This window comes from Equus asinus, chromosome 13 (genome assembly GCF_041296235.1).
Source record: "Equus asinus isolate D_3611 breed Donkey chromosome 13, EquAss-T2T_v2, whole genome shotgun sequence".
Lineage (NCBI taxonomy): Eukaryota > Metazoa > Chordata > Mammalia > Perissodactyla > Equidae > Equus > Equus asinus.
This window is the reverse complement of record NC_091802.1, coordinates 56,311,324-56,328,015: the sequence shown is the minus strand read 5'-3', so window position 1 is coordinate 56,328,015 and position 16,692 is coordinate 56,311,324. Positions and strand designations below refer to the sequence as shown.

Below are 16,692 nucleotides of genomic sequence, written 5' to 3'. Positions count from 1 at the left end.
TGGTCAAGTAATAGTCCATTGTATGGTTATAAAGCATTCTAGTTATCCACTCATTTGTCGATGGACATTTGAGAGACTTACTTTTTTAAGATTTCTTTTTAATACGCATTTACCATGTTAAACATTTGTAAGTGTCCAGTTCAGTAGAGTGTGGAGTATATTCATATTGTTGTGCAACCAATCTCCAGAACTTTTTAATCTTGCAAAACTGAAACTCTGTACCCATTAAACAATATCTCCCCCTTTCCCCTGCCTCCAGCCACCGGCAACCACCACTCTACTTTCTATGAATTTGACCACACTAGATACCTCATATAAGAGGAATCATACAGTATCTGTCTTTTTGTGGCGGGTTTACTTAGTACGATATTCCCAAGCTTCATCCATGTTGTAGCATGTGTCAGAATTTCCTTCCTTTTTAAGGCTGAATAATAGTTCATTGTACAGATATACCACATTTCGTTTATCCCTGGAGGGCCACTGGGTTGCTTCCATTCGTTGGGTATTGTGAATAACACCGCTGTGAACATGGGTGTACAAATATCTCTTTAAGATCCTGCTTTCAATTCTTTTCGATATATACCCACAAGTAGAATTGCTGGATCATATGGTAATTCTTTGAATTTTGTGAAGAACCACCCTACTGTCTTCCACAGTAGCTGCACCATTGTACATTTGCACCAAAAGTGCACCACTATTCCAATTTCTCCACATCCACACCAATACATTATTTTCTGTTATTATTATTCTTATTATTGTGAGGAAGATTGGCCCTGAGCTAACATCTGTTGCCAATCTTCCTCTTTTTTCTCCCCGAAGCCCCAGTACATAGTTGTATATCCTAGTTGTAGGTCATTCTAGTTCTGCTGTGTGGACACCACCACAGCACAGCTTGATGAGCAGTGCTAGGTCCACGCCCAGGATCAAACCAGTGAACCCGGGGCCACCAAGGCCAGCACAAACTTAACCACTTGGCCACCGGGCTGGCCCCTCTGTTACTAAGTATTTTCAATATCTAATGGGTATGAGGTGATAGCTCACTGTGGTTTTGATTTTAACTTCCCTAATGATTAGTGCACAGATTTACTTTAAAATGCATCATTTCAGTTAGTCTTCATAACCGTCTTAATTGGTTATCCTCATTCACAGATGAGGGAAAAGGTTTAGAGGGAGATTATTTACCGAACATCTCCCCATCAGCAATGGCGGAGACAAGATTGGAGCTGCAGGACTCAAGACTCCAGAACCCGCAGTGCCGTATTGCAGAGCAAAGATTCATAGTCTCCCTTGTCTCAACACTTCTCCCTCCTCGGACTGCTCACCCCAAAGTCCAGAGAAGGGCATAGGTCCCCAGTAGTCTGAGAACGTCCCTACATCGAGAGACTGCCTGTTGGCTCGGTCAGCGGTTCCTCGGCCATCGCTTCCTTAGGGTCGGCCCAGAAGAAAGCACAGAGGCGGTTCCCTCACAGGCGGGGGTGCTTGGTTCGCTAGGGTGGGAATCCCATCGCCCAAGTCCCGGGGGAGGTAGACACCCCAAAATCCAAAGTCCTTAGCCAACTGCACGGGACGTGAACCTGACCACCGGTGCAGGGATGCAGGAGGTGGGGTCCATCTCCGGGTCCTCCGGCCCTTGGCGGACCGGAGGTGGGATTGCTCCTGAGAGGGTCTCGACAGCTAAGGTCTCCCCGCGTCCCCGAGCCCTCAGCCCCGCCCGCCACGATTAGGCACCGGGCATCCAAGCCCACGCACAGACGAGCTCCAACAAGTGGCTCCTGCCTGCGGACAGGGCCGTCGACGGCGCAGTCCGCCGCTATCCCGTCAGCCCGTCCTGGCCGGTCCCGCTCTCTCCCGCGCCGGTCGACCCGCCTCCTCTATCCCGTCCTGCTCTGCGGCGCAGGGGCAAGATGGCTGCTGAGAAACAGGTTCCTGGAGGCGGAGGCGGCGGCGGCAGCGGCGGCGGGGGCAGCGCCGGTAGCGGTGGTGGACGCGGTGCCGGAGGAGAGGAAAATAAGGAAAACGAACGGCCTTCAGCCGGATCGAAGGCAAACAGAGAATTCGGGGATAGCCTGAGTTTGGAGAGTATCCTAGAGTAATAGGGCCTAACTCGCAATGACTACGTGTCGTTCTGGCGGGCCGGGGGCGGGAGAGGCGGCGGGTCCCGGCACGTCCTGGGCAGGAGAGGCCGAGGGTTGCAGTTTCTCTCGCCCTTACTTTTTGGCGTTCCGAGTTCCAGGGTCTGTGTTTCAACCGGCCATTCTCGTCTCCTTAGCCCTGCAGTCTGGGAAACGTCGTCTTATTTCAGGCGGCCCCGGGATATTGGGCACATTTCTGCAGTTTCCCCGCAGTTGCCCAGTTGGAGGGCTGGTGACCAGGATGACACTCCGGCCACCCCGGTGAGCTCCTGCCTTGGCACCTGGAGCCACTGAACTGGGGAGAGGAAACGGCAGTCCTGACGTTTTGGTTTAATATTTTTGTCTGACAGCCGTCGGAGATGAGTAATAAAAATTCCAGTTTGATGCTCTGGAAGTGGAGGCAAAGATTGACTGCTCTAAGGAACAGCTTGTTGCCATTTTGAATGTAAATCATCGTGGCTTGTTAACATCACGTATAGCTTTCTTAATAGGTCTGTAGGCATTTTGTCTTTTTGAGTCGTTCAGAGGAGCTGGAGGAATCAGTTTCTAGTTTTCATCAGAGTGTATCACAATTGAGTGCTTATGACACTCGTTTGTGGCTTTTCGAAATCAATAACAAATGGAGAACATTTAGGTGAATTTCTGAAATAACACATTTAGCTTGAATCAATGTAGTTAAGTTTTCAGGGGTTTGGAGTTTTACTTTTTGAACTGGCAGTACACTTCCAGATGACTGTTAGAATGCCTTAATTTTACTACAAGTGGTTTATCTTCTTGTCCCTTTTTGGTTGTTGAAATAGTCCTTTTAGTGTTCAGTATTTTAAAATGCATCATAGGGAAGCATTGAGGAAACTTTAAAATTGTAGATAAAGGGTCTTAGACTTCCTAAAGTTTGGCACATAGTCAAATATTTTAAGATTCATGAAAAGAGTTTGGTCAGTGCTGCTTCTTTTAAAAGAAAAGCTTTAATATATTTATGCAAACTGTGGCCTCGTCTGGTTGGCATGTGCTAACCATAGGCCATGCAGCATCAGAGCTGTTAAGGAAAGTTAGATTTGGCAGATGTAAGTGGTTATGCAAATAGGGAGCAGTACCTGAGTTTATATCCTGGATCTGTCTCAGTGAGTAAAATACTGGGTCCAGGTGTAAATCAGTGGGAACCACCCCAGTTATAGTCAGCATTCAGAATCCAGCAGCTTTATTTAAGCTGTTGAGTTTCAGTAGTCCTCAATGGCTAATAATGCCCTCCTTTTTTAGTGTGAAAGTAGTAACAGTTCCGGCAGTCAACTTGTCTACACATTTTGGCCTGTCCTGTGACAGGATAGCTTTTGAAAATGGTTACAAGAGATTTCGCTAATGTACTGAGTATTTCAGAAAGGTTTAATGTGTTATGGTTTGATACAAATATAGACTAATGAGGACGTGTTTTCATTTATTTGGATTCTTGCCATTGTGAGCTTTTCCTTAATCTTGGCTCTAGTTCTTCAGATTATTAAGGAATCCCAGCAGCAGCATGGTTTACGGCACGGAGATTTTCAGAGGTACAGGTTAGTATTATATGCAAGATGTATGGAAATCATTGTGGAATTTTCAAACTTGGTTTGAAACATTATGTAACAGGAATTTCCGTGAAAGCATTGTAATTTATTGGTAAACTTTTATAACAGCCTTCAAGTTGCAAAACAAATTTCTAACGTATAATACAGTTCCGTACTTTGAAAGCAAAAATATCCAACTGTTAGATATAGGTTTTGACTAGCTGATTTTTAGAAGTACTACTAAAACGCTCTACATCTCAGATTCTAAGGAGTCAGCCGTGTGGTGAAGGGTCAACAGCACCGGGGCAGAGTGAGCAAGGTAGGCAGTGGGACGAGAAGAGGTGGGAGAAGGAGGCAGGGCCGCATTTTTTCGGGCCCTATAACCCAGGGTAACTCATCCCGGTGTTAATCTAGGCAAGATGGGAAGCCACAAGAGAGTTTTAAACAAGAGACTATTCTGACTTGATTTTTTTTTTTTAATAAGGAAATTTTTAAAACAAATGTAGAGATGATGGTGCAATGAACCCATCACTCAATTATTACAGTGACCAACTTTCTGCCCTTTTTGTTTCATCAGTTCCCTCTCCTTTTTATTTAAACATTTCCTTTAAAAAAATTTCATTGAAGGATTTCTTACCATTGTATTGAAGTATAATTTATATGTAGAGAAGTGTACAGAAAGTGATGAATTTTTCACACCCTGTAACTAGCACCCAGATTAAGAGACAGAACATTACCAGCCTCCTGGAAGTCCCGCTTTTGCTCCTTCTAATCACAAACCCTTCCTCCCCAAGGGTGGCCACAGTCATGACATCTAACAGCTTAAATTAGGCCTGCTGATTTCTGAAATGTATCTGTATGACATCACATAGTGTGCACTCTTTCATGAGAGCCTTCTTTCTTTCAACATTACATTTGAAATTCCTGCATATTGTTCTGTGTAGTTGTAGTTTTTTGTTTTTGTTTTTTGAGGAAGATTACTCCTAGTCCTGAGCTAACATCCGCTGCCAATCCTGCTCTTTTTGCTGAGGAAGACTGGCCCTGAGCCAACATCCATGCCCATCTTCCTCTACTTTACATGTGGGATGCCTGCCCCAGCATGGCGTGCCAAGTGGTGCCACATCCACACCAGGGATCCGAACTGGTGAACTCCGGGCCACCGAAGCAGAACATGCGCACTTAACCGCTGCGCCACCGGGCTGGCCCAATTGTAGTTTTTTTTATTCTCATTACTATATGGTATTCTCTTCTGTGAACATACCACAATTTATTTTCCACTGTACTGTTGCTGGGCATTTGGCCAGTTTCCTGTTTGGGCTATTATAAATTTGTGCTGCTGTAAACATTCTTATACATGTGTTGGCGGAGGGAAGTATTTCTTTCTGTTGGATATATACCTGGGAGTAGAATACTGTAGGATATGCGTATGTTCAGCATTAGTAATATATTGCCAAACAGCTTTCCGAAGTTATTAGGCCAGTTTGCACTGCTCCCAACAGTATTTGAGAACTCTGCTCCACGTCCTTGCCAGCATTCAGTATGGTCTGTGTTGTGTTTTTTTGCTGGATTATTTTAGAGCAAATCTAGATATACCCTTTCAGTTTGTATCTCCATCAAATAAGGCTTTAAAAAAACATAACCAAGATACTATTATCCCACCTAATCAAATTAGCAATAATTCCTTAGTAATGTCTTCTGTAATGATGTAAACAATATAAAAATGTTGTCTTTATTTAGTTCTCCCTGATTTTCTTTAAAATATCTCATTTTTTTTTTACTTGAAACAATCTCAGACTTGCAGAAGAATTGCAAGTACACTACTAATAGCATTTTTTTTTTTTTAAGATTTTTTTTATTTTTTCCTTTTTCTCCCCAAAGCCCCCCGGTACATAGTTGTGTATTCTTCGTTGTGGGTTCTTCTAGTTGTGGCATGTGGGACGCTGCCTCAGCGTGGTCTGATGAGCAGTGCCATGTCCGCGCCCAGGATTCGAACTAACGAAACACTGGGCCGCCTGCAGCGGAGCGCGCGAACTCAACCACTGGGCCAGCTCCTACTAATAGCATTTTTTTCCTGAACCACTGAGAGTAGATACTTTACTGAATAATGTGTATTTTCCATAAACAGGGCCATTCTACATAACTGCAACAATCAAAAGCAGGAAATTAATGATAAATTGTTATCTAATCCTCAGGCCCCATTCAAGACTCCCTAATTGTCCCAGTAATTTCCTTTATAGCAAAAGCATCCAGTTCGGAATCATTGCCTGTAGTTGTCACATCGTCTTAATTTTCACTCTAGCACAGTTCTTCAGTCTGTCTTTGATTTTTCAAGGTCTTCATTCTTTTGAAGATTACAGACCAGTTATTTATTTATTTATTTTTTGAGGAAGATTAGCCCTGAGTTAATATCTGCTGCCAATCCTCCTCTTTTTGCTGAGGAAGACTGGCCCTGAGCTAACATCATGCCCATCTTCCTCTGCTTTATATGTGGGATGCCTACCACAGCATGGCGTGCCAAGCTGTGCCATGTCTGCCCCCGGGATCCGAACCAGCGAACCCCAGGCCGCCGAAGCAGAATGTGTGCACTTAACTGCTGCGCCACCAGACCAGTTATTTTATAGACTGTCACTCACTTTGAGTTTATTTAATGTCTCCTCATGATGAGATTCAGGTACAGCTTTTTCAGGAGTATCACAAAAGTGATACTGTATTCATCTCATTGCGCCCATCTAGCGGCACACAATTTCACTGTGTTCCATTATTGGTATTCTGTTTGGTCACTTGATTAAGGTGGCCTTAGCCAGGCTTCCCCACTGGGCAGTTACTCCTTTTCCCTTTGTAAATTACTAATTATTTTCTGAGGAAATACTTTGAAACTATGGAAGTATCTCATTCTTCATCAGATTTTCAATGTATTCGTTTATTTGTATCTGTATGCACTCATAGTTTCCCATTTTATTCTGCGAGTTGTAATCTGATACTATCATTTTTTATTTTGATGCTCTGATTGACCAAGATTTGGCCAGTAAGCCCCTTCAAGTTGGCTACTATGTCCTTTCACATGTTCCCATCTTTCTTAAAGTCAGGTTTGTTGGAGTATTATTTATATACAGTAAAATTCACCCTCTTTAGGTACACAGTTTGAGTTTCGACAGATGTATATAGTTAGGTAACCACTATAAAATCGAGATAGAGAACGTTTCCATCATCTCAGAAAAGTCCCCTGTAGTCAATCCCTTCTTCCCACCCCCAGCTCCTGGCTATCACTGTTCTGATTTCTGACTTCATAGTTTTGCCTTTTTTGGAATATCATATAAGTGAAATCATACTGTATGTAGCCTTTTGTGTCTAGTTTCTTTCACTGCACGTATTGCTCAGTAGTAGTCCATTATAGGGATGAACCGCAATCTGCTTATCTCTACCCCAACTGAATGGATATTGGTTGATTCCAATTTTTGGTTCTTTTTTTCTAGTTAATAATTTTATTCAGTGTTCCATTTTTAATTGGATTTTTGGGTGGTAAAATATACATAAAATGAAAATTGGCTTTGTGTAGCCTTCAGTCCTTTTTATGGGTTTTTTTTTTCCTTTCTGCTGAGGAAGATTGGTCCTGAGCTAACATCTGTGCCAGTCTTCCTCTGTTTCATGTGGGATGCCACCACAACATGGTTTGATGAGCGATGCTAGGTCTGCACCTGGGATCCGAACCTGTAAACCCTGGGCCACCAAAGTGTAGCACACGAACTTAACCCCTACACCAGAAGGCCAGCCCCCTCTATGCACTTTTTCATAAGTTTGTTTATATTGTATATGCAACTTTGTATCCTGCTTTTTTGCTGAACATTATGTGGTATGTATTTCTCCATGCCTATAAAAATGTTCTATACATATGATTTTTATTAGTTGCATTATAACCCAATGTATAGGCATACCATAACTTATTTACCTATTTCCCCAAGTTGGTTATTTATATGATAGCTGGTTTTATAGGTTTAAAAATTTTGTTGCTATGAATCTTTGTTCATACCTCTTTGTATTTCTGATTGTTTCTTTAGTATAGAGTAGTATAAAAGGAGACGGTTCAGGGAGTATAAACTTTTTTTTTTTTTTTTAATAGTTAGGGAGATTGTCCTCCCCCTCCTTTTTTTTTTTTTTAAGATTTTATTTTTTTCCTTTTCTCCCCAAAGCCCCCCGGTACATAGTTGTATATTTTACTTGTGAGTCCTTCTAGATGTGGCATGTGGGATGCTGCCTCAGCATGGTTTGATGAGCAGTGCCATGTCCGCGCCCAGGATTCGAACCAAAGAAACACTGGGCCGCCTGCAGCAGAGCGCATGAACTTAACCACTCGGCCACGGGGCCAGCCCCGAGTATGAAAATTTTTTAAGGATCTTGATAAATGTATTGATATTGCCAGAAAATCTTTACCAATTTATATTTCTACCCATAATGTATGAGTGTTCCGTTTGATTTTTATGTAAAAGAGTAAGTGATAATTAAAGCAGAAATTACAAATTGAGGGAAAATATCTAGTTCATAGATTCAACCAGACTGTTATTTCTTCTTTTTAATAACCTCTGTCCTGGCAGCTTTAAGACGGAGATGCTGGGCCAGCCCAGTGGCACAGCAGTTAAGTGTGCATGTTCCGCTTTGGTGGCCCTGGGTTTGCCGGTTCGAATCCTGGGTGCAGACATGGCACCCCTTGGCAAGCCATGCTGTGGCAGGCGTCCCACATATAAAGTAGGAGAAGATGGGCACGGATGTTAGCTCAGGGCCAGTCTTCCTCAGCAAAAAGAGGATTGGCAGCAGATGTTAGCTCAGGGCTGATCTTCCTCAAAAGAAAAAAAAAAAAAAAGACTGAGATGCTGAAGTATCACTTAAATGTCATTTTGTATTGTAAATTATTTGTTATATTATTTGATTAAGGGTTGGTAAATTTTATATGTATTTTACAGTAATTTAGTCAAAATACATTTATTGAACATCTGTGTGTTACGCACTGTGCTAAGGCATGGGGGAAATTTGAAAATAAAATCATCTTTTCACTAAGAGAGTTTGTATTAGAGACAGACATGTAAGAACGTAATTACAATGCTCTATAGTGTAGTGGAAGTAAGAATAAGGAGCTCTGAGAGCACAGAGGAGGGAGGCTTGGCATCAGAGGTGGTCTGTATAGTGCGTCGTGGTGATATCCTAATTAGCCTCCTCACTTTTCTTGAAACATGCTTGCAGTTCCTTTCTCTGTGTCATCATCGGCTCCCTCAGGATGCCCATCCTCCTTTAATCCATCAGAATCCTACTCGTCCTTTCAGAGCCCCCCATACAGTCCTCTCCAGCAACAGTGTTAACAGGAAGAGAATGGTTGCTCGCGTCCTTTACATTCAGTTCAGCATTTGCCTTGTTTGCCATTTTATCTGCCTGACCCTCCCTAACCAGAGTGTGGTATCTTTGCGAATGAGAGCTGCTCCTCTCTCTCTCTCTCTGTTCTCTGTGATACCAGTCATCCTGCCCTGCATGTTTTAGTTCAGTAAATGTTTGCAAATGATGTGTGGTATCTGTAGTGACATAAGTAGAACACCTCAAACCTTTGACCTTACCTTGTATAGAATTTGCTGTTGAAAGTACTATCAGCTTGGCTGAATGATTTTTCTTTGTGGTTTCTTACAGGGGCTACTGTTCCCGTAGACAAAGACGTCTCCGGAAAACACTCAACTTCAAGATGGGGAACAGACACAAATTCACAGGGAAAAAAGTCACTGAAGATCTTCTGACCGATAACAGGTATTGACTGCCTAGTGTTAGGTACTAAAAACTTCTTGCTAATACATTTATTGAACAATTACAATGTGCCAGACTCTTAATTATCTCAAGTGATTTCTTTGAGCAGCTCTGTGGAATGGGCGTTTTTACTATTGTTGTATTATAGCCTGAGGAAACTGAGGCTCCAAGAGGCTCAATAACTTGTTCGAGAACCGTGGTGGAATGGTAAATGTTAAAGTTAGCAATTAGAATCTAATCACTTATTAGGTAAGCTTTCTAGAACGCAAATTTCATTGTCTAAGTGCCTACTTAAATCGGTATATCCTAAGTGAGATCCCGCTGAGTGTAAATTATTACAGAAGAGTTCTGTGTTTCCGTGATGAGTGACCCACGCTTAAGACGTGCTGAAGGACTAATCTCTCTAGTGACGTGTATTGAGGGTCTTTAAGTCAGTTCCTCAAACTTTGGCCTGTGGGCCAAATTGGTCTTCCTGCCACCTGTTTTTGTAAATAAAGTTTTATTGGAATACTGTTCATTTAGGTATTGTTTACAGCTGCTTTTGTGCTACAATAGCAGAGTAGTTGTGACAGACCATATGGCCCACAAAACCTAAAATATTTACTACTGGGCCCTTTACAAAAGATGTTTGCTGTCCCCTGGTCCAGTATGTGGCCAGGACTTAGCTGGGTACCATATTGGATATAGGAGAGTTGGGGAGGCATAGTTCTTGAGCCTCGTTGACTGTGATCTTATTGAGAGATGTCGGTCAAGTACAAAACGGAATACTACAATATAGTGAAACTGCCATATTGTGTATCGTTCACTCTTAAGAATTCTGAAGTCTTAGAACGGAGAAGTCAGCTTGGGGGTTCCTAATAGGGAAGACAGGAAGCCTACGTGGAGGAGGCTGGACCTGGGAGGATTTGTGAGAAGAAAGAGCATTCTCCATCAGCGGCAACAGCATGCCGTGGTGTCTGTGAATCTACTCTAGGAGTTAAAACGCTCTGGATGGTTGTTCCCGGCTGCTCAGGCAGCGAAGAGGTTGGGAGCTTGGTGTATGGAAACACAGTCAGAAAACTCAAGCACAGAGACCATGATGAGATGTAGCAGGATGTATTGATTAAATCTGATGAGATCAAGTATAGGAAGAGTCTCTTACGATAGCGAGAGCCTTTATTTTGGAGAGACAAGATTAAGCTGACCTTTAAGGAAGATTAATCAAGGCAGTAGTTTAAAGAAAGATTCACCAGAATAATAATAAAGTGGCTAACTTATTTAGTACTTAGTAAGTGCTAGGCTTGGGTTTGATGGATTTACATGTATTACCACTTAGGAGAGTGAGGCACAGAAAGGTTAGTGCTTTGCCCAAAGTCACACAGCTAGTGAGTGATGGCACTGAGATTCCAACCCAAACTCTAGAGCCTTCTTCTTAACCACTTCAATATATTACCTCTTAAGGACTTAGTTTCTAACTGGGTTGGGGTGAAGGAGGTGTTGATTCAAAGATGAATGACATTGTGTGCCTGGACTGTCTCTGTTTGCTAAAATTTGGGAGGGATAGGTCTAGATTTGCCACGTTTGAGGGCGTAGCAAACTTGCCAATGAGATATAGGTGGTAGGTGATTAGAAACCTGTGGTGGAGCCTGAGTCAGGATCAGAGGTGCTGATTTGGGAATCATGGTTGATATGGTGAGAAGAGTAGCTCAGAGGAGGAAAGCCAGCGAGAGTGGAGGGAAAGGTGAAAGGCTGAAGATTGCGGCCCAGAGTGTCTGCACCTGATGCCCCTGACCTTATTGTTCAGTTTGCCCCTTCTCTCTCTCTGGTTTAGATACTTGCTTCTGGTTCTGATGGATGCTGAACGAGCCTGGAGCTATGCCATGCAGCTCAAACAGGAAGCCAACACTGAACCCCGAAAACGGTTCCACTTATTGTCTCGCCTACGCAAAGCTGTAAAGCATGCAGAGGAATTGGAACGCTTGTGTGAGAGCAATCGCGTGGATGCCAAGACCAAGTTAGAGGCTCAGGTTAATGTCTTAACATCAGCTCTGCTTTGCTGTGGAGATTAAAGATGTACTTTCAAAAAAGATACAATTAAACAGAATAGAGTTTCTTATAAATTGGTAGTGAGAAGAGGGAAAAACCTGATCTTGATTTTTCAGGGTGAAGTTGGCATCTCTTGTTTTTGTTTTTGAGCTCTTGGTTTTTAATAATTAACTCTAACTTTTAAAGAAAGCTCATGCTTCTTTTTTTTTTTTTTAATTAAGATTATGATAGATTACAACCTTGTGAGATTTCAGTTGTACATTATTGTTAGTCATGTTGTGGGTACACCACTTCACCCTTTGTGCCCTCCCACCACCCCCCCTTTTCCCTGGTAACCACCGATCAGTTCTCCTTGTCTATATGTTAACTTCCACCTGTAAGTGGTCATGCTTCTTTTGATACGGAGATGGAAAGCTTGCATCTTATATCTGGAAATGTTCACAAAATAAGAATTCTTTTTGAAATGAATTTTTTTCAAAGGAGATAAATATTCCAAGTTTATATTCAACTTTGGTCCTGATGTTACAGCCCAGGAGCTGGTTGTTAAGTCAAATGAAGGAAACAAATTTCCTTTATTTTGAAGTTCTCTCCTAGGAAGTAAATAAATCATAGCAAGTTACCTATGTGTCACATTTTGTTAGTGGAATCAGTTTTTCACTTTAGTTATTTATTTATTTTAAAGATTGACACCTGAGCTAACAACTGTTGCCAGTCTTCTTTTTTTTTTCCCCTGCTTTTTCTTCCCAAATCCCCCCAGTACATAGTTGTATATTTTAGTTGTGGGTCCTTCTAGTTGTGGCATGTGGGATGCCGCTTCAGTGTGGCCTGATGAGTGGTGTCATGTCCGCGCCCAGGATCCGAACCAGCGAAACCCTGGGCTGCCGAAGCAGAGCCCAAGAACTTAACCACTCGGCCACGGGGTCAGCCCAGTTTTTCACTTTAAAAGTCAACGTGAAGGGCCAGCAGTTAGGTTTGCACGTTCCACTTCGGCGGCGTGGGGTTCGCCACTTCAGATCCCGAGTGTGGACATGGCACTGCTTGGCAAGCCATGCTGTGGTAGGCATCCCACGTATAAAGTAGAGGAAGATGGGCACGGATGTTAGCTCAGCGCCAGTCTTCCTCAGCAAAAAGAGGAGGATTGGCAGCAGATATTAACTCAGGGCTAATCTTCCTTTAAAAAAAAAAAATCAACGTGAGTATCTCTATGTTCTTGATATCAAAGTAGCAAATAGAGGAGATTGAGCCGTAGCAGTGGTTCTTGGCCGTTGAAGCCGTTCCTTTTTCCTTCCCCTCCCAGGCTTACACGGCGTACCTCTCAGGAATGCTGCGATTTGAACATCAAGAATGGAAAGCTGCCATTGAGGCTTTTAACAAATGCAAGTGAGTCCTTCGATCCAAAGGCTGTGGCTGCTTTTGATTGTAGATAGTGAAATTCGAGTTGAAAATCAGCTCATGATTGTTTCTGTGAAAGTTGGTACAATTTCTTTTTTTTCTTTTCCACTTTAGAAATATTATTATTCTCTTTCATCCTTAGAACATGATAGTTCTGGTAATTGGTAGAAGCACCTCAAAGTGCTGGGTTTTGTTTTTAGCCACTGTGCTCCTTATGAATTTATTTTCTGAAAATAAGGCTGCTGTGAAACCTGATGTTTCTTTTCCTCACAGAACTATCTACGAGAAGCTAGCCAGCGCTTTCACAGAAGAGCAGGCTGTGCTGTACAACCAGCGTGTGGAGGAGATCTCGCCCAACATCCGCTACTGTGCATATAACATTGGTGAGCAGGGACTGAGTAGAGCATTGACGAGTGGCTTGGTGCTAGTTCATCTCAGAGAGCCTAGAGAATTCATTTAGCTCTCTTCCCTTTCCCTAGCGTCCATCCTTGGCATGGGTTTTGGTTGATGAACAAAGTAGAATTGTCGAAGTCAGCCCTGCTCGAAATCACAAGCCAGTTCCTTGGCTTCCGTTTCCATCCTGCCGTCTTCTGTGCTCCCCAAGAGCTTCGTACAAGGACTTGGGATTCACCGAAACATGCTTGTCAGGGGGAAGAGCTCCCAGTTGAATCCAGTGGTTTTTGAGAGAATACCCCAGACCCTCGAGGATCTTCCACTCTTTCTCTCTCTCTTTCAGGGGACCAGTCAGCTATCAATGAACTAATGCAGATGAGATTGAGGTCTGGGGGCACTGAGGGTCTCCTGGCCGAAAAATTGGAGGTAATCTAGTATGTACATTTTTGTGAAAAGTCTGGCTTGAAAAAGTCCAGAAAAAGAAGAAATCCATAATCTCATCACCCAATATAATTGCTATTAACATGCACGCATTTATAGCTATATCTGTATTTTTAACAAAACACTTTTTTCGTTTAATTTTTTTTTTTTAAGATTTTTTATTTTTCCTTTTTCTCCCCAAAGCCCCCCGGTACATAGTTGTGTATTTTTAGTTGTAGGTCCTTCTAGTTGTGGCATGTGGGATGCCACCGCAGCATGGCTTGGTTAGCGGTGCCATGTCCGCGCCCAGGATTCGAGCTGGTGAAACCCTGGGCCACCAAAACAGAGTACATGAACTTAACCACTCGGCCATGGGGCCGGCCCCTCATTTAATATTTTTAAGTATTCACCTTTTTTACCTCCTTACATTTATTTTCCAAGCAATGCAGGCTCATAGGAAAAGTAGGAAATACAAAAGATGGGGGATAAAAATAAAATCATGTGGGTTACCACCCAAAATTAACCACTGTTAATAATGTGATGAATATCCTGCAGGCTTTTGTATGTGTAAAAAAAAAAAAAGGCATGTATTTTAAAAATGAGATCTCAGTATGCACTGTTTGGGAACATGCTTTGTAAATATAATGTCACATGCGTTTTTTCCACTTCAGTAAATACATTTCCACGCCATCATCTTTTGATGGCTGCATGGTACTCCGTTGAAGTCTGCTTTATTTGACCACTTGACTATTGTTGATTAAGTGGGAAATAGTATTACCGTGAATACCTATGTCCCCAGTTTTTGTACACATTCTTAGTTATTTCTTTAGGATAAATTCCTGAAAGTGAAATTGAATGTTTGAAAGCTTTTGATACATATTGGTAAATATCTTTAAGTTTCTAGTGATTTACATTTCTGCCTGTGGTGTATACAGATATGCATTTCTCCTTACAGCCTTACCAAAACTTGGTGGTGTTCTTTTTAATCTTCTATTATGTTCTTTTAATATTTGAGTTTCCACAAGCTAAGATATATGATACCAAGGAGGAATTTAAATATGTTTGTATATGCTCTACTTTATAAAGTATAATATGTTGGATATAGAAAGACAAATAATAGTTTTCACTTGTTTTCACCTCAGTCCCCACAAAGCTTTAACTTTTCTTTGTGTGTGTGAGGAAGATTGGCCCTGAGCTAACATCCATTGCCAGTCTTCCTCTTTTTGTTTGAGGAAGATTGTCGCTGAGCTAACATCCGTGCCCATCTTTCTCTATTTTATGTGGCATGCTGCCACAGCGTGGCTTGATGAACGGTGTGAGGTCCCTGCCTGGGATCCAAACCCACAAGCCCCGGGCCACTGAAGCAAAGCGCGCAAACCTAACCACAATGCCATCAGGCCAGCCCCAAAGCCTTAACTTTTTAAAACTGCTTTCCAGGCATTGATCACTCAGACTCGAGCCAAACAGGCAGCTACCATGAGTGAAGTGGAGTGGAGAGGGAGGACGGTCCCAGTGAAGATAGACAAAGTGAGGATCTTTTTACTGGGATTGGCTGATAATGAAGCAGCCATTGCCCAGGTAAGGAGAAGTACCTGTTATGCTCTCTTCTGTGTGTGTCTCAAGGTTGTCCTTGTGTGTTTAAGATGTAGTATTTTGTTAGTGTTCATTTCTCACAAAACAAAAATTTATTTTGCTGTTGTTTGGGATTTGGTAACAGTCTCCAGATGCACTCTGTTGAATAAAATTATTTTAAAAGCTGAGTTTATAGAGGAGGTTTCACGGTTAGAGGGCAGAGAAATTGACAGTGGTAGTCATCAGCATAAAAATGGGAGCAATAAGAGGCTGGCTTGACAGAAGGGATCATGTTTGGTGCGGCAGCTTAGCTGTCATGTCTGTCATGTCTCTCTGACCTCTTGCCCTAACCTTCTGGCCCTAAAGGGGCTGCCTCTTGTTCCTGGGCCTTTTAAGGAGAACCAAGCTAAGCCAGAATATCTTGTTTTATGTGTGGTGTATATATAATATTCATGCAAAGCTGTACTATTTCATGCTGCTTACCGACATAATTGTTAATTGTATTTGTGGGTGTGAACAACCAAATGAGTTCCAAAAGATGACAGATCCTAGCGATCTTGGTTTGCGCAAAGTAGACAGTGATTAAGGCACTATTTCTAGAGCTCCTCCTCCATATGAGGCAAAGAGCATCTAAAAAAAAAAAAGACAATGCTGCCAACTGTGTCTGCAGCCTCACCAGGGACCACTGGTGTTTCATGAGACTTTATAGTAAGCTATTGAATAATTTGGATGTAGGGCTGTTTGTTAGTTGTGCTGATAAATTGTTTTAAGCATCCAAACTTTTCAGTGACTTGTTCCAAAATAGCTATTTTGGGTTGGGGGCAGCTTTGAACTGTGGAAGAATTCTTTGTATCTTTGTGTTGCATATTGCCCCTCTCATTTCCCTTTTATTTGCTTGAAGGATAGAAGACTAGAACGATACCACAAAGTTGATTTTTTTTCCTTAAACTGAAAGACTGAGAAACTTTTTGAGAGCATTTCATTGGCACTATTCTATGGCAGTATCTCTTTTGGACTAGGGCTCTGCTGGCAACCATTTAGATCATGCGATTGGGTTGATTCTTTTGTTTTAAAGTGATACATGCTGAAAGAACTGCCATTAGTGACAATGGGGCAGGAATTCTGGCTAGAACAGGGGTAGGGGGAGGCCCATAGGGGCAAATTAAATGGGGGCTCCTTAGGAATGGGGCCACAGACGTATATCAGATAAAGGACAAGAAAAGCTAACATTTATTAATTTAAAAAAATTATGCAGCTTAAAGTTTAAAACATGTAAATGATGTTTTTAAGAGCTCAATCTATAGTCCTGCTTCCTGTGCATCTTCGTTCGTATTGCATTGTAGTAAAAGGAGAAGAAATTATTTCCTTTTAGTCTTTTTCATAGTCATAAGATACATAGTTTTTTACTTGTTAGAATTATACTGATATCTGATTTTGTATCC

General features: G+C 42.1%; 1 protein-coding gene across 1 annotated transcript in view; it reads left to right on the top strand.

Moving 5' to 3' along the window:
* The first annotated feature begins 1,871 nt into the window (after positions 1-1,871).
* SRP68 (signal recognition particle 68) overlaps positions 1,872-16,692 on the top strand; it is a 33,623-nt gene continuing 18,802 nt past the window's right edge. The window contains exons 1-8 of the mRNA XM_014839878.3: positions 1,872-2,079; positions 3,613-3,679; positions 9,338-9,451; positions 11,259-11,454; positions 12,771-12,853; positions 13,139-13,248; positions 13,602-13,684; positions 15,116-15,256. Coding sequence (XP_014695364.1) covers positions 1,905-2,079; positions 3,613-3,679; positions 9,338-9,451; positions 11,259-11,454; positions 12,771-12,853; positions 13,139-13,248; positions 13,602-13,684; positions 15,116-15,256 — 969 coding nt within the window. The 5' untranslated portion in view covers positions 1,872-1,904. The remainder of the gene's footprint in view (positions 2,080-3,612; positions 3,680-9,337; positions 9,452-11,258; positions 11,455-12,770; positions 12,854-13,138; positions 13,249-13,601; positions 13,685-15,115; positions 15,257-16,692) is intronic.